Genomic DNA, 25408 nt, shown 5'->3' with positions numbered 1-25408 from the left:
AACATCAAAGTTATTTTTGTTACATTGAAAACATGTATACTGAAAGATCTTTCAATTGATTTTAAAACAATAGTCTATTAAGTGTACAGTAGCATATTGTGTAAAACACCAATGTACATACCTTAATTTTAAAAGGCTTTATTACTAAAAAATACTATCAGCTGACAATGCAGGGTTGCCATAAACCTTCAATTTGTAAAAAGCAAAACAACAACAAAAAAACAGCAGTATTTGTGAAACACAATAAAAGGTATGCCTGTAGCTGGCTAGTCATCTGAGACATTTGAAAATTTTTGTTTCGTTAAAACTATATGATTCTTGTGCTATCACTTTAATGTATTGTCAGAAAGAGCTCTTGACTACTAAAGTACAACTTTTTCTATTTTCTTATCTAAGATTAATTTTTGTCCACTTTTCTGTTTTAGGGATCCAGAGAAGAACTGGAATAGAAATTGTGTGAAAGGACTTGTAGCTTCACTGATTAGTGTGAAAGATACTTCTGCAACCACAGCTTTAGAATTGGTGGCTGGGGACCGACTCTACAATGTTGTAGTAGACACAGAGGTAAATTGATTTTAATGAAAGAAAACCTACAATTGCTGTTTAGCTTGAAAAATCATGTGCTCCTAGTAGAACTGGGTACTTTCTTGATGTTTTAAGCTTCTCCTAAGGCTGGATGCTTATCTTTACAGGGTAAAACTATAGAGTTAATGACTTTTTTATTATGTTATTGATTATATTTGATTAACTGTATTCCATTCTTTATTATGGCTGAGTAATGCTGCCTCAGGAGCCCAGAATGCATATTATCAATCTTAGAATTTTGATTGTTCAGGATAGAGGCACTCAGCATTTATTTGATTATGGATTCCTAAACTTGTACTCATTCCATTTAAATGTTCTCTGTCATTAATATTTTTTTCATTTCTAATGCACAATGTTTTAGGTTACTGGAAAAAAGCTACTAGAAAAGGGGGAATTGAAGCGTAGATACACTATAATTCCACTCAATAAAATTTCAGCCAGATGTATTGCTCCAGAAACTCTGAGGGTTGCTCAGAATCTTGTAAGTCTTTTTTATATGTTTTATCTGCATCTTACTTTTTTTTTTTTTTTAATTACAGGACATTAACTTTGTCCTTTGAAGTAAATTGGGATTTAAATCATATATCAAAGCACAAAATTTTATTGTGATACCATGCTTAAAAAAGTTAAGATACCAAAGAGAATAAGTTGGCTTTTGTGAAATTAGATGGAGAGAGAATAGAAATGTTGGAAGACTAAAATACCCTTTGATATTTTAAAGTTGTAGTATTAAATGTCCTTATTTTATTTTCTAAATTTTTATTGGAGTATAGTTGATTTACAATGTTGTGGTAGTTTTAGGTGTACATCTACGTGATTCAGTTATATATATATATATATATATATATATCCATTATTTTTCAGATTATTTTCCCATATAGGTTATTATGGAATATTGAGTAGAGTTCCCTGTGCTATATAGTAGGTCCTTGTTAGTTATCTGTTTTATTTATAGTAGTGTGTATATGTTAATCCCAATCTCCTAATTTATCACTTCCCCTCACGTTTCCCCTTTGGTAACCATAAGTTTGATTTTGAAATCTATGAGTGTTTCTGTTGCTGATCTCTTAACTTCAAATGCATTTCCCATTTCTTGGCATTTGTACTCTTCTCTTCTCACAGTTGCTGGTTTTGATACCATATTTGTGTCTGGATGATTTCCAACTTTTACTTTATGTTTGCCTTTCTTGGTGAGCTTTCCCATTTGTGATTTTCTTGCTTCTAGTTGTGGACTCTTTTTTGGGTTTTTTTCCTGCCTAGAGAAGTTCCTTTTGCATTTGTTGTAAAGCTGGTTTGGTGCTGTTAAATTCTCTTAGCTTTTGCTTGTCTGTAAAGCTTTTGATCTCTGTTGAATCTGAATGAGAGCCCTGCTGGGTAGAGTATTCTTGGTTGTAGGTTTTTCCCTCTCATCACTTTGAATATATCATGCCACTCCCTCTAGCCTGCAGAATTTCTGCTGAAAAATCAGCTGACAACCTTATGGGGGTTCCCTTCTGTTATTTGTTGCTTTTCCCTTTTTAATGTTTTTCTTTGTATTTAATGTTTGTCAATTTGGTTAATATGTGTCTCGGTGTGTTCCTTCTTTGGTTCATCCTGTATTTGGTTCTCCTTGCTTCCTGTAGTTGAGTGAGTGTTTCCTTTCTCATGTTAGGGAAGTTTTCGGCTACATCTCTTTAAATGTTTTCTCAAACCCTTTCTCCCTTTTCTCCTTCTGGGACCCCTATAATGTGAATGCTGTTGCATTTAATGTTGTCCCAGAGGTCTCTGAGACTGTCCTCATTTTTTCTCATACTTTTTTCTTTATTCTGTGGCAGTGACCAGTGTTGTGGTGACCAGAGCCTGCACTGGATATTGAGCGGGGCCTCCACTTTCCTCTGTGGTTGTCATTGCCGTCAGGGGTAGGGTCTGCTCCCTATTTGTTAGAGTAGAAGCCCCCAGATGTGTTTCTGAGCTGTGTTTCTGATCTGCGGTGTGAGGTAGGCAGGATTTCTCTCCCACTGGGAGAGAAACCACTGAGTATTCCTCCTCTGGAGTTCACCTGTGATTGTGCTCTGTTGTGTCACCTTCCACCCACTGTGCGGGCTCACAGAGTACACTGTTGTTGGCCCTGCTCTCGTCCCCTCTTAACTGTGGGTATGCTGGCAGTTGGCCCTGGTGTCTCTACAGCATTGTTTTCACCAGGCCACCAGTGCAGATCCACTGAAGTCAGGTGCCAGGACTGCAGCAGTCATGCACATGGAGTTGCTGTGGGACCTATGGAGGCAGCTCAGACTCTGGCCTGGTTCAGCCCGCACAAAGCCCACAGCTGCTAAAGCCAGACCTGTCTCAGCTGCAGGAGCACTCGTCTGTTTGGATATTCTGCAGGCGGTAAATTTACAAAGCCGGCAGCAGAGGTGTAAGTCCATGGTTCACAAAGCTGCGAGGAGAGATTTCAGCTCTTCTTCCTTAGTCACACGGCCCCTGGGGCTCAGACCCACCAGCCTCTGCTCCTGAGTCTGCCCCTGAGTCTGCCCCTGAGCACATGAGCCTTCCCAGGCAGGAGGGCGCCGGGGCGGCGGTCAAGGTGCTCGGGCCCGCCCAGGTGGGAGGGGACCAGGGCCGCGGTCAGGATGCGGGGGCTGCCCAGGCGGGGGCCCCTTGTAGTGCCTGCAGCGGCAGGTGCCAGTGCGTGCGGAAAGAGGCTGCAGTGGCGGCTGTGCCCTTCGCACACCGCTCAACAGCAGCGCTTTGCTTCTGTGGTGGCTGGGGCTTCTTCCACGAACATTCCTGGCTGCTCCTGTCCCTTCAGGCTGACTCCATGCAGACAGAAGTGGTCCTCCCCCCAGGTCAGCTCTCCAAACCCCACATTCCAGCGCCCAGCCCCTGTCCATACCACCACACGTGTCTCAGGCTGGGGCGTGCAGGACCGTGGCACGGACCGTCCGTGTAGGTCTCACTCTGTCCTGCCTGTCACAGACTGGTTGCTGCACTTCCCTCTGAGCCCACGAAGCTCCCCGTCTGTCCCATTGGATCTCCCCACTGGTGAGGGTGTCTCCCCAGGTGTGTGAACCTCTCCTCTCCTTCAGCTCCCCTCCAAGGGTACATGTCCCGTCCCACTTCCTCTTTTCTTTTTTATGTCTTTCGTCCTGCCTGGTTACATGGGGATCTTTCTTGTCCTTTCAGGTGTCTGAGGTCCTCTGCTAGTATTCAGAAGGTGCTCTGTGAGAATTGTTCCATTTGTAGATGTATTCTTGATGTATTTGTGGGGAGGTGCGTTCCCCATCACCCTACTCTGCCATCTTCTAGAATGTCTTTAAACCTAAGTCACATGACTATCAGGTGGCATTAAATGTTAAATTTTTGATTTCCAAATAGAATTATAGAGCTTATAGATAAATACAAGAATTCTTCAGGTTTTTTCATGCCAGGCACACTTAAACTGGCCGCAGTGACAACCGTTATGGAAGGTATCCATCCGTCTTACAGCGATGCTTCTCTATTAGAGCTTTTCTAGATTGCTTACCAACCTCTGAACATACAAAGCAGGTAACCAGTATATGCAGTCAGCTGCTGAGATAGGTCTAAAGTGGTGTGGTTACTAGTAAACAGATGAGTACAAGGAAATACATTTAAAAGGCTGTTGTGGTTGCATAATGTTTGGTAAAAACATGAAGCCAATCATAACATTCAGCAGTGATATCAGTTATTGAGCAGGCATTCCAAGTGCATGAGTTGAAAAGAAAATTCCATGAAACCTGAAAATGCATGTATAATTAAGATACTAAATGGATAGTCACTATATTTCTTGAAATTGAGACGCCTTCAATGAAAATTGTTTAATATCAGAAGAAGAAAGATGAGTACAGAGTAATTGAAAGGTGGTATTTTTGGTTAGTATTTACATCCTTTACTTAGAAAAATCACCTTAGAGTCTAGAAAGTTTTGGAAGTTATTTTAGTCCTATGTCAAGTTCCAGTGTTAGAAGTCAATTGGGGTTTTAAGTAACAAAAACACTTCTACCCAGATCCCTCAGCCAGACCCATTTAATGGTAACTGCTATGTCAGAGGACACTGCTGAACATATGTTACATAGAGCTGCCTTCATTATGATTTCTGCTACTACTAAGCTCCATAAAGTATGCTAAGTTGTTCTAAAAATGTGGGCAGAGGTAGACATTATAAACAAAGGTTGAGAAAAGACAGTTGGATCAAAATAAAAGATTGAGGGATTTTAAAAAGATTTTTTTTTTACTCAATTATTGTTTTTATTTCTGTAACTGGCAGGTGGTTGCCTTAGCATGTTTTATTTGAATGAGAAAGTATTCACTTTGGAACAACCAAGTTAATAATTGAAGCAAAACATTTTATGTAATTGTGTTGATCCAGAAATTGATGTACTTTAATTAAGAAAGGATGTTCACTAGAGGGGCGGGATAGGGAGGGTGGGAGGGAGGGAGACGCAAGAGGAAAGAGATATGGGGACATATGTATATGTATAACTGATTCACTTTGTTTATAAAGCAGAAACTAACACACCATTGTAAAGCAATTATACTCCAATAAAGATGTTTAAAAAAAAAAGTGTGTTCAAATAATCCACTTTGAATTTAGAAACTTGGTAGTGGCTTCTGCTTGATTGAAACTCTCATAATGACTGGTATTCTAGCTAAATATTTTACTTAGATTTTTCAGTGTTTAAACTTGGAATTGTTTTTTTCTAAAAGTGTTGAGTTTTCTATAGCATTTTAGAAAATTCAAAAGGAGTTGTAGTGCTGGATAGGTATTCAGTTTCTGTTGTGGCAGTTCTTACTATTTTATAAAATAATATTTGAAAGGAAAGGAGTAATATGTATCATGACATTAACTATTTTCCCCCAGGTTGGCCCTGATAATGTTCATGTGGCTCTTTCCCTGGTTGAATACAAACCAGAACTTCAGAAAGCAATGGAATTTGTCTTTGGAACAACATTTATTTGTGACAATATGGATAATGCAAAAAAAGTAGCTTTCGATAAAAGGATAATGACTAGAACCGTAACTCTAGGAGGTGATGTATTTGATCCTCACGGGACGTTGAGTGGAGGTAGGTTTTATATCATTTTGTCCTCACAATTCTGTGTGGTAAATAGGATGGGGGCTTTTTTTTTTTAAACAGGAAATATTGGGCTTGGAATGACTTAATCCAGTGTTTTATTCCTAATCAGAGGATTGAGTTTTCTTTTGAATACCTGCTTTGTGACAGGTGCTTAATATTAATTGAGAAATTATACACTGTCATTGTCCTGAAGGAACTCATAGGCTAGTAATCAGTCCTATAGCTTTTCTTATTCATCTTAAGTCTATTTCCGTTTATTTTCTCTTGCTTTTTGTCTTATTAAGATATTCTAGTCACTGGGATATGAAGTCTTTTTAGTCAGTACATTTGTAGCTTAACTACCCACTTCTCCTTTAGGAAACATGTTAACTTTTAATTTGTGTATATGTTACTGCTCCTGTCAAAAGTAAAACAAAAAATTAAATCTGCCTGAATGCCTTAAGTAAGGAATTCTTAGATAATGACCATATATTTCTTGTCCTAATATTTGCAACACTGAGTTTCCAGATCCATGTCAAGTGACCATGTAATAAATAACAAACACTAAATAGTACTTACTGTGTACTGGGCAGTGTTGTAAGACTGTACTGTCCAATACAGTAGCTACTAGCCACATGTGGCTCTTTACACCAAAATAAGATAATTAAAATTAAATAAAATTAAAATAATTTCCTTAATTGCACTAGTCATATTTCAAGGGCTCAGTAACCACAAGTGGTTAGTGGGTAATTGGACAGTGCAGATATAGAACATTTCTATCATTCTATAAAGCCCTATTCTAAGGACTTTAAATGATTAGCTTATTTAATCCTTATAGCAACCATGAGGTAGACATTACTATCATCTCCATTATACAGTTGTAGAAACTAAGGTATAGAGTGATTAAGTAACTTGCTGGTACGTGGCAGAGCTCAGAATTTGAACTCAGGTGGTCTGATTACAGAGTTTGTGCTTTTAACCAAACCAAGAGACTTGGATGCCTCTTGAGATATCAAGTGTCTTTATTTCTAGGCCAAGAAAACAGCCAATATAATGAATTCCATGATAAAGTATCAAGTTCCCCAGTGTACAAGATGACTAGCATCTGCAGTTGGAAGATAGAGACCAAATATTTTTAAATATCTAAAATAGAAGAAACATTTTAGATTTCATTGAATTGGAGGTTCTTAAAATTCCTGCTTAAGAGATGGCAAATATGTAACTCCGTATCATATAAACAAAGTGCTCACAATAGCATTGCTAATTGACCTTTGCATCCTCCCATCAAGCCTAGAGTTTTCTTGCCAAGCTAACACCTCAGCCTGTTACTGCCAGACAGTTATAGTGCACGTAAGGTGAAACCAGTTTACGCTGCTACATCGAGTTTAGACCACATTATGATGTGGTAATAAACAGCTCCCAAATCTCAGTGGCTTACAAGTTTATTCCATAATTATGCTACATTAACTGTGGGTCACTTGTCTCTGCTCCATGTTATTCTCATTATGGGACCCAGGCTGACTGAGAAGTAAGTCCCTTTTTTGAACATACTTTTCTCATGGGAAGGGAAGGGGAAAACATGGTAAATTATGTGCTGCCTCTTAAAGCTTCCTTTCAGAAGAGGTACATTTCCCACTGATTGGCAAGAGCAAAGCACATGGCTAAGCCTGATGACAGTAGAGAGGGAAATGGGCCTGGGAGGGATGGGCCCAGTAGGCAAGGGCAATGATTATTTTGAATAAATAATCCATCACATCTACTTAGAAGTATTATTTGTTATCAAGTATGTATGCCCTAAGATTCAAATGATGAAGTGAATTCTGTACCTTCATAAACTTACTAAAGATTGGCTGTTGAATTATTTCAAGTATAATTCTCTCAGAAAAGTTTTTATTGCTTACTAAATACGTGGTAACTTGGTGTCAAAGGCCTGTTTCAATTTGCCTCTGTCAGGTGCTCGATCCCAGGCAGCTTCTATTTTAACCAAGTTTCAAGAACTCAAAGATGTTCAAGATGAGCTGAGAATCAAGGAGAATGAGCTACAGGCTCTAGAAGAGGAATTATCAGGTCTTAAAAACACTGCTGAAAAGTAAGACTTTGGTTGGATTAAGCTGTATTTAAAACTTTTCTTGGTCAAAGATTTGCATGGTAGAAGATGAAAGAAAATTTTATTTAAAGAAATACTTCTGACTTTTTTTAATAATAACCTTGGTATTATTGAATAAGTTGTGAGTTAATAACTTGTTTCTTTTTTTTTAATATAAATAGTGTCTTTGTTTTAAGAAATTGGGGAAAGCTAAAAGAAGGAAAGAAAAATCAGCCAAATATTCCTCTTTTTCTGCTGCAATCTACTCTGTTAACATTCTGCTGGGATTAGTGAGGAAATCCATAGATACTCTAGAGGTTGATGCCAGAGGATACTTGGGTCCTTGATTTGAAATGATGTAATATTATAGCGTCGATCGGGTGTCTGCACTAAGTTTTGCAGCATTATGGCTGTCCTGTAGATGAAGACTGCTAAGTTTCCTATGGAGAAGTTAAACAAGTTGATGTCAAAAGTCACTGCTAGAATTAAAGTGTTTACTTACAGTGTATTTTCTGTGTGGGTGTGGATATAGGTATGTGTGCGTACTTTTCAACATTACTTCTGTTTGTGTATGATACATATTTTGTGTATGACACAGTATGTGTATGATACATATTTTGTGTATGACACAGTATGTGTATGCCATTTTTTTTTTTTCAAAATTGGTACCATGCTATTTAATGTAACCTTTTTTTGTCACTTAACGTTATTTACCGTTGGGTGCCTCATGCCAAGTACTCTTCGAGGAGCTGGGAATATAGCAGGGGGTCAAACACATACATCTCTTCATCTTGTTTTGATATGTGTAGCTGGGGCAACAGACAATATAAAAAGTTAAACTGGTAAAATGTATGTTAGATAATGCTAAGTTCTAAGAAGAAAAAAGTAAAATAGTAAAGGAGATATGAACTATCCAGGGCAAAGAAAGAGGTGTTGAAATTTTATATGGGGTGGTCAGGGAAAGCCTTACTGAGAAGAAGACTGTTGAATAAATACCGGAATGATGTGAGTGAACTCGCCGTGTGGTTATCCAGGAGAACAGTCCTTACTTGCTGTAAAAACTTCAGGAGTATAAATGCCACAAACTTACTAAGGACAGTATTTGAGAGCTTAATTGTAATTTTTTTCTAGTCACTCTGAAGATGGCAAATGGGAACTGAGATAAAATTAAAATCAAACATTTTATTTAGAATTCATAATACTGAATAAAGCTTAAAAAAAGAGAGAGAGAGAGATAAAAACCTTGAAATGAGGGACTTTCCTGGTTCAAGCCCTGGTCTGGGAAGATCCCACATGCCGCAGAGCAACTAAGCCAGTGCACCACAACTACTGAGCCTGCGCTCTAGAGCCCGCGAGCCACAACTACTGAAGCCCACGCACCTAGAGCCCATGCTCCGCAACAAGAGAAGCCACAGCAATGAGAAGTCCATGCACTGCAATGAAGAGTAGCCCCCGCTCGCCTCAACTAGAGAAAACCCATGTGCAGCAACGAAGACCCAACGCAGCCAAAAATAAATTAATTAATTTAAAAAAAACTTGAAGTGTTTTTTTTTTTTTTGGTAAACTTTTGGCATTCATCTTCTGAAATCATCAAAACAGAATGGTACCAAGACTTTTCTGGGACACAGTATTATATGGAAAAGATTGCTACAGTAAGTCAAAGTGGCCATTCCAATATGTAAATTGTATCAAAATGCCCACTTTCAAACATTATATACATGTAAAGCCTGCCTTTTACCTTCATTAACATACATTAACCATAAAGTGAATGAACTTTTTCTGTGAGAAAGATACAAAAAGATTTCTCTGATATGTGGAGGCTCTGTCAAGTCAATGAGTTTGTGGTCACATTTGGCTTGGAACTGTTAACTTTGTTGAGCAATACTGGATCATTTATTCTGCAGAGTTGTCTTGTAGACTAATTGTGGCCCAGAGGTTAAGGAAGAGAAATAGATTTTGAAAAATGAGAGTGGAAGGGTCAACTAAAGCCATTCTTTCATAGATCATATCAGGAAAATAGCTTATATCTTTTTTCACATTTCTACACTTTACATTTTTAAATGAGTTGGAAAATGACTCAAGTTAAAATTATGGCTTTTTAATTGCTGTCAAGCAGTCTCAGACAAGAATACTCAAGGGAGTATTTATGTTTTATAAGTTGCTTCCTTACTTTGTCCTCAAACCTCATGAATTTCTAGTGACAAGTAACCTTTGAATTTACTGTAATTTAAAATTTCACTGCAGCTGAATTAGCGAAATACCTTCCAAAGAAATAACTTGAAGCATCCAGAACTGGGGGAGAATTATAGGGTTTGCAAAAAAAGTGCTTTGCAAATGTTTAAGTTCAGTACTGTGCCATTTTAAACTACCAGTCTCCTTACAAAATGTAGGGAACATTATTATTTTTTTTAACATTTGAAACTAGTGATTAATAGATAACAAAATTTTTGAAATTTTATATAATTGTTATGTATTTTATTTTTGTGATGGGGAGCTGTTACGGAGTTTTTCTTTTTGATAAGGATCAGTGGGAGGAGTTATTTTTAAGGAAACCTATTTATTCAAAGATTATTAGTATTTTCTAAAATTAAGAATATTTCTCTGGATAGTTACTATTGGTCTTGGTCATTTAGGGTTGTTTACCTTCAGTAACCAAGTCAAACTTGAGTTTAATTGATGCCTCAGAAATGTGGAAGTCATCAAAACGAGTCTTGTAACCAGTGGCATCTTATATTATGTTGTATGAGTTTGTTTTGGGTAAGAGCCTGTTATTTAAAAGCATGTCTCAAACATCAGAAAAACTGTTGTCATTTATTATAAACTTCTCTTTCTTAAGGTATCGCCAACTAAAACAGCAGTGGGAGATGAAAACTGAGGAGGCAGATTTATTACAAACCAAGCTTCAGCAAAGCTCATATCACAAGCAACAAGAAGAATTAGATGCTCTTAAAAAAATCATTGGTAAGACAAAAACATTCTGTGCTAATCTGTTTCTACTGATAACCTTACTTTAGGTATTTAGAAGCTCTCGTGTTTATTATATATTCATCTGCATTAATTACTTTAAATATTTTAATTTTAAAAAATATTTTTCAATTTAAGTATTTTAATAATTTTCTGTTAATTTGCCCTTTTTTATTGGGTTGCTCATAGCTTGTTTTTATTGTTCTCATACATAAGAGTACTGATTTTTTTATAGGTCACCACATTACAAATATCTTTTTTGTTACGTGCTTGTCTTTTAGCTTTATGTTTATAGTATTTTTGTTATACAGAATTTTTTAATGTGTAATTCAATTTATAGCTATCTCTGTCCCAAATTTTAAGAACCTATATTATACCTTTAATCAGAATTTAATTGTATATGGTAGTTTTAAATTTGTCTTGTTCCTTAGGACAATATTCACAGACCTATTTCCCCCACTAGTATTTTCATTCTTTTTTTTTTCTCTTTTATAAAATTAAAAATTCATCCATTTCACTCACCTCCCCCACCCCTGCCTCTAGCAACCACCAATCTTTTCTTTGTATCTACGAGCTAGGGTATTTAAGAGTCCACGTTATAAGTGAGATCATATGATATTTATCTTTCTCTGACTTATTTCACTTAGCATAATGCCCTCAAGGTCCATCCATGTTATTGCAAATGGTAGAATTTCCTTTTATTTTTATGGCTGAATAATATTCTGTTGTATGTGTATACCACAGTTTCTTTATCCATTCATCCATCAGTGGACTCTTAGGTTGTTTCCATGTCTTGGCTGCTGTAAATAATGCAGCAGTGAACATGGGGGTGCAGATACCTTTTCAAGTTAGTGTCTTTGGTTTCTTCAAATACTCAGAAGTGGAATGTTGGATCATACAATAGTTCTATTTTTAATTTTTTGAAGAACCTCCATACTGTTTTTCCATAGTGTCTGCACCAATTTACAATCCCACCAGCAGTATACAAGTGTGCTCTTTCTTCACATTCTTGCTAACACTTGGTATTTCTTATCTTTTTGATAATAGCCATTCTAATGGTCAAAGTGATATCTCATTGTGGTTTTGATTAGGATTTCCCTGGTGATTAGTGTTGAACATCTTTTCATGTACCTGTTGGCCATCTGTATGTCTTCTGTGGAAAATGTGTATTCAGGTCCTCTGCCTATTTTTGGATTTGGTTGTTTTTTTCTATTGAGTTGTATGAGTTAACATATTTTAGATATTAACCCCTTATCAAATATATAATTTACAAATATATTCTCCTATTCAGTAGTTTGCCTTTTAATTTTGTTGGTGGTTTCCTTTGCTGTGCAGAAGCTTTTTAGTTTGATATGTAGTCCCACTTGTTCATTTTAGCTTTTGGTGTCAGATCCAAAAAATCTTCAAAACCTATGTCAAGGAGCTTACCACCTGTGTTTTCTTCTAGGAGTTTCATGGTTTCAGGTCTTATGTTCAAGTCTTTAATCCATTTTGAGTTAATTTTTATGTATGGTCTTAGTGGTCCAGTTGCATTATTTTGCAAGTCCAGTTTCCTTCCACCATTTATAAAAGAGACTGTCTTTTCCCCATTATATATTCTTGACTCCTCTGTCATAAATTAATCGACCATGTATGTGTGGGTTTATTTTTGGGTTCTCTATTCAGTAGTTCCATTGATCTGTTTTTAATATCAATACTATACTGTTTTGATTACTCTAGCTTTGTAATAAAGTTTGAAAACAGGGAGTATGATTCCTCCAGCTTTGTTGTTCTTTTTCAAGATTGCTTTGGCTGTTTAGGGTCTTTTGTGGTTCCATACAAATTTTAGGATTGTTTATTCTATTTCTGTGAAAAATGCCATTGAAATTTTGACAGGAATTGACTTGAATCTGTAGATTGCTTTGGGTAGTATGGACATTTTAACAATATTCTTCCAATCCGTGAGCACAGAATATCTTTCCATTTATTTCTGTCTTCTTCAATTTCTTTCATCAGTGTTTCCTAGTTTTCAGTGTACATGTCCTTCACCTCCTTAGTTAAATTTATTTTTAGGTATTTTCTTTTTGATGCAATTGTAAATGGGATTGTATAGAAACACAACAGACTTTTTATATATTGATTTTGTATTCTACAACTTTGCTGGATTTTGCTTATTATTTCTAACAGTTTTTTGATGGAGTCTTTAGGGTTTTCTATTTATAATATGTCATCTGCAGATAGTGACAGTTTTACTTCTTCCTTTACAGTTTAGATGCATTTCTTTTTCTTTCCCAGTTGCTATAGGACTTCCAACACTATGTCAAATGAAAGTGGAGAGTAGGCAAGGATCCTTATCTTCTTCCTGATCTTAGAGGAAAAGCCTTCAGCTTTTTACCATTGAGTGTGATGTTAGCTGTGAGCTTGTCGTGTATAGCCTTTATCATGTTAAGGTATGTTCTCTCTGTACTCACTTTATTGTGAGTTCTTATCATAAATAGATGTTGAATTTTCTCAGATGCTTTTTCTGCTATTCAGATGACCATGACTTTATCCTTCATTTGTTAATATTATGTGTCACACTGACTGATTTGCAGATGTTGAACCATACTTGTATCCCTGGAATAAATCCTACTTGGTCATGGTGTATGATCCTTTTAATGTATTGTTGAATTCAGTTTGCTAAAATTTTGTTGAGAATTTTTGCATTTATGTTCATCAGGAGTAATAGCCTATAATTTTCTTTTCTTGTGGTGTCCTTGTCTGGTTTTGGTATCAGGATGATGCTGGCCTCACAAAATGAGTTTGGAACCATTTCTTCCTTGTCTGCTTTTTGGAAGAATTTGAGAAGGAAGGATTGGTATTAATTATTCTTTGAATGTTTGTTAGAATTCACCAGTAAAGCCATCTAATCCTGGACTTTTGTTTGTTGGGAGGTTTTTGATTACTTACTAAATCTTCTCACTAATAATCTCTTTTCAGATTTTCTGTTTCATCATGATTCAATCTTGATAGGTTGTCTTTTCTAGTAATTTATTTTTTCTAGGTTGTCTGGTGTGTTGGTGTAAAATTGTTCATAGTAACCTTTTATGATTCTTTATATTTCTGTGGTATCAGTTGTAACATCTCATCTTTTATTTCTGACTTTGAGTCTCTTTTTTCCTTAGGTCTAGCTAAAAGTTTGGCAGTTTGAAGAACCAGCTCTTAGTTTCATTAATTTTTTTTTCTATTTCTTTTTAGTCTCAATTTCATTTATGTCCACACTGATCTTTGTTATTTTCTTCCTTCTACTAACTTTGGGCTTTGTTCGTTCTTCTTTTTGATGCAGTTGTAAATGGGATTATTTAGTGTATAGAAACACAACAGATTTTTGGTGTAAAGCTGTTTGATATTTTTCTTGTTTCTTGAGGTAGGCATTTATTGCTATGAACTTTGCTATGAACTTCACTCATAGCTAGAACTGATTTTGCTACATCTGATGTAAGTTTTGGTATGTTGTATTTCCATTTTCATTTGTGACAAAGTATTTTTTTATTTCTCTTTTGATTTCTTGGAATGACATTTCTACAATGAAAAAAGTAGTATAGGAAATTGTCTAATCATGGCTTTTAGGGTTATATTTGTACCTAGGTCCTAACGCTTAACAGTGTATGTCAGTTGTGACCATAACATGCTCATTCTATCTTACTTTTTTATTTTTAAATTTATAAATTTAGAGGTAATATGTTTCCTATGCGTCATCCTAGACATGTTCTCACAGTGCTTCTCTACTTTAATAAGAGATTCCTTGAAAAAAATAAAGGAGCAAGGAACACTAAGTAAAAGCTTGCTTATGAAGTAAATTGTAAGCTTTCTTATAACTAAAATAAAAAGAAAATACCATAGTTACACACTCAGTTCTGATGTTAGGAAGCATACAGGCATATAAAAAGATGGTCTGTGATCTTTTTATAAGTTAAGTTGTAGGTAAAGTTTATGTTACTCAATTTCATGTGATTGGAAATAATTTCTTTACAGATCATTAGATAATTCAAGTATGGCTCTTAGGCGTGATCTGTGTTTCAATATACCATTTCTAGAATAAGGTTAGAACAGTTAATTTTTTTTTTAAACTCTTGGCTCCAACTTTCCATACCTTTTCTTCTATTAAAAGTTGAATTTGTAAGCCATTAATATCTATACCTGTTAATAGTTGTTGGAAGACCTCACATAGGCATATTTACCTGCTTTATGATGCAGAGGAAAGTGAGGAGACCTTAAAAAACACCAAAGAAATTCAAAAAAAAGCAGAAGAAAAATACGAAGTATTGGAGAATAAAATGAAAAACGCAGAAGCTGAAAGAGAGAGAGAACTGAAGGATGCACAGAAGAAACTAGATTGTGCCAAAACTAAAGCAGATGCTTCTACCAAGAAAATGAAAGAAAAACAACAGGTAATAACTTTTTTTTGAAATGGAACTAATCTTTTAACATCAGAATAGAACTGAAGGTGGTAGAGCACCATTGGTTGGCCTTGGCCTTATTCATCGGTATTTATCACAAAATCCAAAAGTGAGATGTACTTCTTTAGGAGACACATTACACAGCTTATGAGTCAAATTAAAATATGCTTTACTCTGAAACCCTGGAATTAAGTGTTATATAATTTTGAGTAGGGGTTGCATTGGCTTGCTAATATTGGAGAAAGAGCAAAGTTGCCTTTTGGTAAATGTTTCATTCAAGAGTAGACCAAAGCTCATATCATGTACGCAGAGCTGTGTCGTATCAGAGATTCACTGTTGACATTTCTGTTTGATCATCTTTGTGAACATACATACACTGTGAAAGAATGATGTAAGACCAGGCATGTTATATTTACAAAGTGCTATTCGATCGTAGACTGGTGATATCTGATTATATCTTTTGGATAGTGCCAAGGCTGGAATTTGACCTGCGTTTTTCTGTCTACAGAGGCTGTGCTCAATCACTATTCTGTACAATTTCACTTAAGTCTAACTTTGTTCATAGTTTTTGTTTTTTGTTTTTTTTAACCCACCTTATGATTCTTTCATAGCTTGCACAGTATTTTCTAAAGAACTAAAGGCTATAATGGGAAAGAAGAAAATTAAGAAACTAATTTTTTTGTCACTGAATAATTGTTTTAAAAAGGCTTTACCTCTGTTAATTTATCTGCTATGTAGAACTATATATTGTTTATCCCTATAGGAATAAAAGGATAAAGGATATAGTTTATACAAAGTTCTTTGAACCCATAAAAATTGTATGTACATTTGTCATTTTTTTTTAATACAGAAAAATAAATTTCCTTTCCCCTTTCTTCTTTGGAAGTAGCTTACATGTTTTGGTAGTTGAGTAACTAAGCTATGGGTCTTACTTGCTTGAGAATCTTACTAATTTTGTTGACATACATGTATTTATTTTTCAGTACTTAATAACCTATTGAATGCCCAGATGCTGTGTTTCTTATAGGAAGTTGAAGCTATCACCCTGGAGCTAGAAGAGCTCAAGAGAGAGCATGCATCCAATGAACAACAGCTTGAAGCTGTAAATGAAGCTATCAAATCCTATGAAGGTCAGATTGCAGTAATGGCAGCTGAGGTGGCTAAAAATAAGGTAAGATTTACTAACCATATTAGAGAAATTACAAATGTTAATCTACTTCTGAAATGGTGGCTTGAAGATGTTTGACTTTAGAGGTCTCAGTCTCTTCACTCCTGTCATGATGAGTTAAAATGATGAGTACCAATCCAGAAAGAGACCTGAAATAATATTACTAATTGTTTTGGTCCAGGTCTATTCAGAAGACAAAAACTACATAGTAATTTGACCAGGCAAAGCTTAAATAAAAATTATTAACTATAACAGGAGTTTGGAATGATGCAGCATTGATTTATAAGAGATAAAGAAAACTCTAAAGACTATACGAACAGCAGATACAGGGAACAGCGTTACCCATAAGGCTGAGGCAGTGCCCCCTTGGAAGGAACAAATCTGGAAAGGAGCCCCATTTTACTTGCAGGGCTGAGAACCACATCTACTTGGAGAAGATAACTGTGGCCCACTGGTGGTGGAGTTTGGTGGAGTACTAGGGGAAATCATGCATAGGAAAGTGCTACACAGGGGCACTTGCTGGGAAATAGCTTTCCAGGATGCCATGGGGAGGTGCCCAGCCTGTGGACATGCTGGGATGCCAGGGGAAGCCATGAAAGCTGCTAGCCCTTGCACATGACAAGCTTGCCTTTGAGAAAAGCACGTTGGACCAAGAAGTAAAGCCCCTTCCTTCTACAGTGTCCCTATAGCATCCTTTACTGATGAGGCTTCATACTGTTGCACCTGGCAAGGGAGAAATGTCCCCATCTCAGAAGCAGGAAGTAAAGGGTGGATTTGGGGCTGAGGGGCTTTCAAATGTTATAAAGACATTTCTATTACCTACAAATAATAGATATGGTCCCTCATGAATATTGGATACCCTCTTGACCCTTTTTTTAATTCTCAACTTGAATTCTGTTTTATTTCATATTATTTCTACTCCTACTTTTAAAAACTGAGATATAATTAGCATAACATTTATATTAGTTTTCTGTGTACAACGTAATGATTCAATATTTGCATACATTGTGAAACAATCACCACAGTAAGTCTAGTAACCATACATAATTACAGAATTTTTTTTCTTGTGATGAGAACTTCAAGATGTACTCTTAGCAACTTTCAAATATACAGTAGTGTTATTAAATATTGTCACCATGCTGTACAAAGTGTACCCACTTTTGTTTTTTCAATATAACTTTCATTTTTAAGTTTTCTGTTGTGTGGCTATATAGATACTGTTTTTGTAAGTAATATATCATTGATCTTCATGTTAACAAAAATATAACAGCTTTTAACAGGGGAGTTCCATCCATTTTACCTACATTATAGTAAAGTGTGTTTTTGCCTTTTGTCATCAGCTTTTACATTTTCTGTTGTTTCTCCCTTGAGATGATTGTTTTAATTGTTGTAGCATGCAGTGTTTTAGAAAGTAGTTCCTTCCTCTTCATTTTGTTTGTGGTTAAATTCAAGTTTTGTTTTGTTTTTTTTAACACATTATTTATCAAACCAATAGCAGAATAACAATTCTTTACTCTTTTTTTGAAGATAAGGGATAGAAATGCTTTTCAGCTTTGTGTTTTGTGTTGCTGATTACATTTTCTACAGTTTCTTTTCTGCCTTCTGACTTTTCTTTTAATCTCATTTTTCATCTCATTCCTCCATATTTTCTACCATCTTTCATGGACATCATGTTGTGGAATTTTTAAAAATTAGATGTCATGTTTCTAAAGAGAAATGTGGAAGTAAAATAAGCCACTTCTTCCTTAATCTAAATAAAGATAAAATCAAAACATGTACATATTTCTATAAAGAGGGCATCCATTTCTCTTTATGGAAAACTATAAAGTGGATCACTTAAGTTTGTAAAGGTTGTTCTTTCAGGCTCTACATTCTAAATTGTTTCCATTTGCTGATAAGAGTAACTAAGGACACTCTCAGGGAGCTAAGAAGAGAAATTGCCTACTAACTAATTAGGTTCAAACAAAACTAAAATTTTATTTTTGCTCAATCTTAAGTGATAGATTTCCTTGTTTTTTTCTTACCATTGTAAAGATTGAAACAGTCATACCTGCGATGCAATCTTCAACCTTTAGGCATGAGAGAATCTTCTTCATAAACACGATTTTGTCATGGGTTTTTGTTTTGGGTTTTTTAGATGAATGCTGTGATTTATCTTCCTCCTGCAAAGGACCTTTAGTGAGACAAATTAAACATTATAAGGAAATTAAAGCATTTATGGCACATTCATAACCTAACCATAATGTCAAGTATTGTTTACTGATCAAAATGATCTTGTTTTCTAATGAGCATGCCTAAAAAATTCCTAAATTTTTACTGGTGCTTTTCATCACTTACAGAGATATGTTCTTCCTCAGAGTCTTTTAGCTGGTTGTTCTACTTATTTGTTTTCCCTCTACCTAAATCTGAGTTGAGCTAGGTTTTTTTGTTTTCAGACATTTGTGTGAGTCTGACCGTATCTTTACCAGAAGGACTTTTAAGATCTAGCAAAGAGGTTTGAGGGGGGAGGAGGTGAGAGTTGATAGACTAAACCCCAGCTGTAATTATCACTTTGGAGGTTTTGAAGTTATTCAACCTTGGGAGGTAGGGGATAGTAAAAGTCAAAGCAAGAAGTTTTTCTTGGTGCCACAGATCCATTTCATCAAAAAAGTGTCTCTTCCTCTTCCATATCTTCGTTTTGATCCCTCTGCTAGAACCAAACACTCTGACTTCCTACTGCCACTGGTAAAGTCCCTATGGCTTACTTCTATAGAAGGGAAAGGAACAAATGCCAGCTTACCTGCTTCCACCCCTGTTCTTTGCCCCTCCTAATAAATGTCATTTGGGAGTCTGTCAGATTATCTTGTAAACTCCCCAAAATGCCACTTTTTTGAGAGACCTCACAGGTCGGAGTCCAGTAGTCCCTCCTCCCCAGGTGATCCCAATTACACTGTATCTTGCAGAAACATTGTTGCTTTCAGCATGAACAATACATCCCATCCTTTTTTTTTTTTCTAGTGGTGATACAAGTTTTCACTTATCTGTAAATTCATTAGTCATTTTAATGGGGATATAAAATGTAGAGGGTTAGATAACTACCTGTCTGTAATCGCATTGCCATCTTGCCCAGAAGTCTGTTAGATGATCTTTCAGTAAACTAAAAATGTCTCCATCTTACCTTGCTATATGTTGTCTTCTGATTATCTGTTTCAGGAGTTAGTAAATAAAGCTCAAGAAGAGGTGACCAAGCAAAAAGAAGTGATAACAGCCCAAGACAGCATAGTTAAAGCTAAATATGCAGAAGTAGCAAAACATAAGGAGCAAAACAATGAATCTCAGCTTAAAATTAAGGAACTGGACCACAACATCAGCAAACATAAACGGGAAGCTGAAGATGCTGCTGCAAAGGCACGTTTGTGTTGTTCGTTCTTACCCTTGATCAGATTTTTGCCTCTGGGTTGAGATATTCTGGTAACCTGCTCAATGAAGACCTTACTATAAATGGCAGAACTACTGTGTAACATAATTTTGAGGCTTACAACTATGTTAACTGCTCCTCAGCAATCACCAATAGGCAAAAATGTTTTATTTTTAAATTTAATTTCAGGTGTTTATTCCATCTCCAAGATGTTTTTAACCAAATATTGAGTGGTCTCCTATGGAAACGACTAGTTTTTATCCCCAGTTGCTCATAGAACTAATTATTAATGTATTAGTAGTAATAATATATATTCTTTACCTTATTGCAAATTGAATTTAGGGAACTCACAGAGAAATACACACAGGCAACTTCTAAAATAACGTCTTAATTGGTTTCTGGATGTCCTTATGAGGATCGGTTATAGTCAGTTTTAGCAGCCTCATTTGAAATCTGATGTTTTGCCAAGCAGTTATCTTTTTGAAGTTATCCCACAGTTTTTTGGTCACTCTTGAAGTTTCTTTCTTTCATGTGTCACAGTGCCTTAAGTACTTTAGAGAAAATACATGGTTTTGTAGAAATTCGTTGTTTAGTTAAGAGATTGCATTTATGTGGTCTTAGTAATTCACTCAGCATGTTTTCTTACTGGTGTGTAACAGTTTGCTGCCTTTTAAATCTTTTTAACGTCATAAAAATACAAGAGATTTAATTTCAAAAAGATAAGAACATACAAAACAGTCTTCCACCCTCTCTGAAAGAGCCATGAGTATCTGTTCAGGTTCATTACTTGGTTTAAAAAACATTTTTTTATGGCCACGTCATAATACCCTAGTATTTTATTAGTATTGCTTTCCTAGTAGCCTCCTATTAGTGGATTCACTGAATTATTACCAATGCTAATATTACTGTTAATGGTTTTATAATAATTGAAAATGCTAGTATTGGTGATTGCTAGGGGATTTTATTTACAGTTAAGGGAAGGGGGTAGAAAGAAGGACTTGTAAGTGGAACTGCTAAAAAGTCAAGGATTCTTTGAAATACATAGTTTATCAAATATTTATTGCATACTATGCCAGGCACTAAAGATATAAGAATGAGCAACATGAACACAGAATGTGTTCATAGAGCTTACAGATCAGCAGGAAAGAAATGATTATTTTACTTTGGATTCTAGTGGGGAGACTGTACCTATGGAATTAATAAGGATGATTGACGAGGATTAGATTCTACCAGTCAGAACCAACCTGGAACAATTCTAGTAGAAGAAAGTCTTCCTTAAGCACTATAATTAAAAATCTTTAATTGGTTATATTATATGAAGAAGTATTTTACTGTGCCTTGTCAAAAGAGGGTGGCAAGGGGATAGAGTCAATATTTAGGACAGTTTTTTACTTAGATTATAATTTCCAGAAGAATTATTAGATATCACTCAGGATTAGGCTTCCATGATTTTACCAAATCTGTGACTTAAGTAAGTATTCTTATAGGACTTTTAACTTTCACAAGTTGTTTTTTTGAAGCAATAGATTGAATTTGGTAAAATCTGGAGCCTCATCTGACTTATATTTCATTATAATGGAGATGTTCTATATATAGTATGTGTGTGTATACACACACACACACTTTGTAACTATTTCTCTTGAGTTGGCTCTTACTCTAATGCTTGAGTAATAGGAAGATCTTTTTCTGTATAGTCTCAAGTTTCTTACCTATCCTCCAGGTAAAAATATTCATACTTATTATAGGTTCACTGTCAACAGTGAATCTCATTTTTTCCAAATGTGTCATTGTGGGATTTTTTTTCCAAAATGTTTGGTTTAAAATTAGTAAATACTTAAGAAACTAATATTTAAATACAGGTTTGTAAGCAATGATATCATTCTGTTATCATTATTGCATGTGGCTAGGTGTCCAAAATGTTGAAAGATTATGACTGGATTAATGCAGAGAAGCACCTCTTTGGGCAACCCAATAGCACCTATGATTTCAAAACTAACAACCCAAAAGAAGCTGGTCAGAGACTTCAGAAGTTGCAAGAAATGAAGGAGAAACTAGGAAGAAATGTCAACATGAGAGCTATGAATGTACTGACAGAAGCTGAAGAGCGGGTAAGTCACTTTGCTATGACTATTTGGCCACTTCAGAATATGAGTAGCATTGATGGCTTCATATGACCCCTGAGGCAATTATTAGAGTCAATCTTTTACTTGATGCTTTTGATAACTTGTTTTCTTTGCGTTTTCCTTTTCTCCCTTTTCAGTTATTTCCTATTTCATTCTTTTTGCATCATCAGTTATATATTCTGTTTTACCTTGAATGACTTTTCCAACTCCTTTCTTATTTTTGGTGTAAATAAAAACAACATTTTTGATCATGTTAACTCTTCACATTTCTATCATTTCTTTCACTTGCCTTTTTGAAAGATTTTGAAAAATAGAGTACAGGTTTCCCCCACTGTCCAAAAGTAGCGCCAATCCTGTGAAACTATTCCTGTGAAATGGTATAAAGCAAAGAAGCAATTACCTTAGGGCACATCTTGCTAACAGATGCACAAAATAAACTGAGATAAAGCACAGATGCTCACAGACACAGTTCAAAGCTCTGGCGACTTAATGCTGAGATGCTTAGTGTTGTTCCCCGTGAGGAGCTTGATGGTGCCACTCTCCCTGCTCGGGGTGTGCGCTGCTTCTCTAAGGGCTCACTGCAAAACACATGCTGAACACTATTTGTGCTTTTTACCTTTTCTTGTAAAAGTAGTGGTGTACAGCAAACTTTCGAAAAGTGGGGGATACCTGTATCCTGCTGTCTGCCTCCTCACACAGTCACTCCATAACTACCGTCTTCCTTTGACTCCAGTATATGCTGGAAGCATCACATAAGTAAATGGCTAAAATTGTTATATACATAAACACCGTTTTACTAATCTGTAAATGCAGCAGCGTCTTCTCTGTTTGAATGCTCTCAGTTACTTGATAATGTTATCCATCTCCCCTACCTTTTATAGTCTGCATGTCGCTAGAAAAACCCAAAGGAGAAAGCAGTTCCTATTCTTGATGGCTCCATAGGAAATAGCAATCTGAGTAATTTTATATTATACCTTCTTTAATTCTGTAAAATTCTGTTTGAATTTGTATAACAGAGTTAATGAGAGCTCTGTAAAAATGGAAATACTTATGAGCTCAATCACTTTTAACAAATTTTTTGGTAACAGGTTTTTTTAAACTGTTATTGACATTAGTATCTACAGAGAATCTATATTATGTTAGATGCTGAACAGTCTAATAATGCACATGCTGTGATCTCTTTATAAAATGTTCCTGCTGGTTTACATTTCTCCATTAAAGCTTTGCAATATATGGCATCTTTTTGGAAAGGAAATATTTTGTCTGAATTTGAGCTGCTTAACATCATGAAACTTGTTTACTTTTACTTGTTTGCTTCCATTAGATAATGATAACTGGGGCTAATATTTTTTTAAAAGAATTTACTAACTCCCATCTCCTTACCAGAGAGGAAGGCTCTATTGTTGATCAGCAGCTGGCCTTTGTTTTTTGTTGTATTTTGTGTCACCACATATAGGAAACTATATGGAATTACGGCAAGGAATAGGATAAAAATATGGCCAAGCTCCTAAAGCCTCCTCTCCACAAAGGAGAGGGCTGGCAAGGAAACTAGCAAGACTGGCTGGAGTTCTTCAGGGAGAAGTTGAAGCTCCTTGAAATGTGAGGCTTTGAGGAGAAATAAGTTAAAAGGATTTTTAGAAAGTTCTGCTGCTGCTCATGGTTTATTCTCCCTCTGTTGCCTCCCTCAAAATTTTTTTCAGTAAATTTCTGCATTAACCAGGGAAGGCTACTTTGAAGATGTGATGTTTGAGTGGAAACTTGAGGCACCTGTTATGTCAGAAATAGAGGAAGAACAATGCAGGGGCCATAAGGCTACAGTGAGCTCATTATGTTCACGAAACTGAAAAAAAGAGACCATATGGCTGGAGCCTGGGGAGGAGCGTGATGCCAAAAATTCAGAGATAAATAAGATCCAATTTATGTAGGACTTTATACATCATGGTGAAGAATTAAAATTTTATTTGTGTCACTGCTAAGACTGACCTTGCTTCTTAAGCATGCAGGGCTACTTTTGAGTTTACGTATGACAAATTTTCCTTTTTGCCTTGGCTGCTAGGAAGATAAGGGAATATTAGTGGAGTCAAAGTATTTCAACAGTTTGTCCTATAAATTCTCAGTTATAGTAATTGAATTTTACATATAGATGATATATTTACTTTCCTTAATTTGGCTTACATTATAACTCAGTGTAGTATATCTTTTTGGTAAATAGGAGTTGTATATATTGCGTATAAAAATAATGAAATCTCTTTATTCTTGACTGAATTCTAGAATATAAAGAAAATTTTGTGTTTTCCCAATTAAGTATGCCTTTTATCTTACTAGTATAATGACTTGATGAAGAAGAAGAGAATTGTAGAAAATGACAAATCAAAAATCCTTGCAACTATAGAAGACCTTGACCAGAAGAAAAACCAAGCCCTGAATATTGCTTGGCAAAAGGTATTTGAACCAAAAATTGTATCATTTATTCTGTATGAGGCAAGGATGAAAGATAAAGTCAATAGGGTTGTACTCTAAGATGAATTTGAAATAGCTAATTTTTGTTTGAGGCACAGCTCAGACCTTAATTAAAACCTTGTAGGCTTTTTAAAGCATTTTGTCCTTTTGGACTTTACTACTGATTTGCAAAGGTAAGTTGTGTCATTCCATCATGCTCTCATAGTCTACTTCTCTGGTTCCTAAGCTATTAAATTTAAGCTATTAAATTTCTAATTTTCTAGATTTCTACATTTTTCCTTCTTACATCTTTTGCCAGGTCTGGGTTACTGTTTACCCTCTTTCCTTCTCATGAGATCATAGGTTCTAATATTGGACAGTATCTAGGTTTCTTCCAAGTATCTGCTGTAGTCCCACTCATCCTCTGCTTAAAACTGGAAGCATTATCTGTTTCACACTGGGGAAGCTCTCATTGTTGGAAAACCTCTCCAAAGGACCCCTTCAGTTCTTAGCTCTTCGGTTTCTCTTGCCTAGACTCACAGAGGTCAAATATTAGTTCTAAGAATGTTTCTATAGCAAGATTGTGTGTTCCTTACCACTTATAAATTAATTGCATTTCAGAATTCATAAGTATTAGGCATTCTTAGATTTTTAGCAAAGGATTTTTATACATGTTAGATTAATAATTACATAATTATAAAGTAATATTATTAATTTTATATAATTATAATTAAGAGCAATTCTGTCATTTTACATGAATTATCTTAATTCCGTAACTTTCATCATTATTATTTCTATTTTACAAATGAGGAAACAAAAGCTTAGAAAGGTGAAATAGCCTAATATCATAACAGTCAAAAGGTAGAAAAAGTGGAATTCTCTTTTCCTAATTAGAACTGAAGTTAAAATTGCCTTTTGTTGCTTTTTAAGAAGTAGAACTGGGTAATAAACAAGTTCAGTATTCATTTCCAGGATTCGTATGCAACAGAATCCCAATTACCATTTTTCTTTTGTTTTATGACAACTTTGGCAGATTTCAAGGTTCTTTACTATTATTTCTACTTCCCTGGCTGCATAGATTTGTCACCTTTAGGATAATTCCTTAGCCTCTTCTGTGAAGTTTTCCTATATCTACCATAGAAAAAGACTCCTCCTCAAAAGATTCCATAGTTACT

General features: G+C 35.5%; 1 protein-coding gene and 1 long non-coding RNA gene across 11 annotated transcripts in view; one reads left to right on the top strand and one right to left on the bottom strand.

Moving 5' to 3' along the window:
* Nucleotides 1–25408, bottom strand: part of LOC309665079 — a 100679-nt gene that overhangs the window by 2730 nt on the left and 72541 nt on the right. Inside the window, exon 2 of the long non-coding RNA XR_014266195.1 lies at nucleotides 18325–18447. This is a non-coding gene — a long non-coding RNA (uncharacterized lncRNA). The remainder of the gene's footprint in view (nucleotides 1–18324; nucleotides 18448–25408) is intronic.
* SMC2 (structural maintenance of chromosomes 2) overlaps nucleotides 1–25408 on the top strand; it is a 52544-nt gene that overhangs the window by 20052 nt on the left and 7084 nt on the right. For all 10 annotated transcript variants that reach the window (XM_082471179.1, XM_082471178.1, XM_082471183.1 and 7 more), the window contains 10 exons: nucleotides 426–564; nucleotides 947–1066; nucleotides 5443–5647; nucleotides 7592–7727; nucleotides 10561–10685; nucleotides 14904–15097; nucleotides 16134–16277; nucleotides 19467–19661; nucleotides 21579–21779; nucleotides 24120–24236. In XM_082471179.1, the coding sequence (XP_082327305.1) occupies nucleotides 426–564; nucleotides 947–1066; nucleotides 5443–5647; nucleotides 7592–7727; nucleotides 10561–10685; nucleotides 14904–15097; nucleotides 16134–16277; nucleotides 19467–19661; nucleotides 21579–21779; nucleotides 24120–24236 (1576 nt within the window). The remainder of the gene's footprint in view (nucleotides 1–425; nucleotides 565–946; nucleotides 1067–5442; nucleotides 5648–7591; nucleotides 7728–10560; nucleotides 10686–14903; nucleotides 15098–16133; nucleotides 16278–19466; nucleotides 19662–21578; nucleotides 21780–24119; nucleotides 24237–25408) is intronic.

Source organism: Balaenoptera physalus (genome assembly GCF_965194825.1).
Source record: "Balaenoptera physalus genome assembly, chromosome: 7".
Lineage (NCBI taxonomy): Eukaryota > Metazoa > Chordata > Mammalia > Artiodactyla > Balaenopteridae > Balaenoptera > Balaenoptera physalus.
Note: the sequence above shows the minus strand (reverse complement) of the source record. Positions and strands in the feature narration are given on the sequence as shown.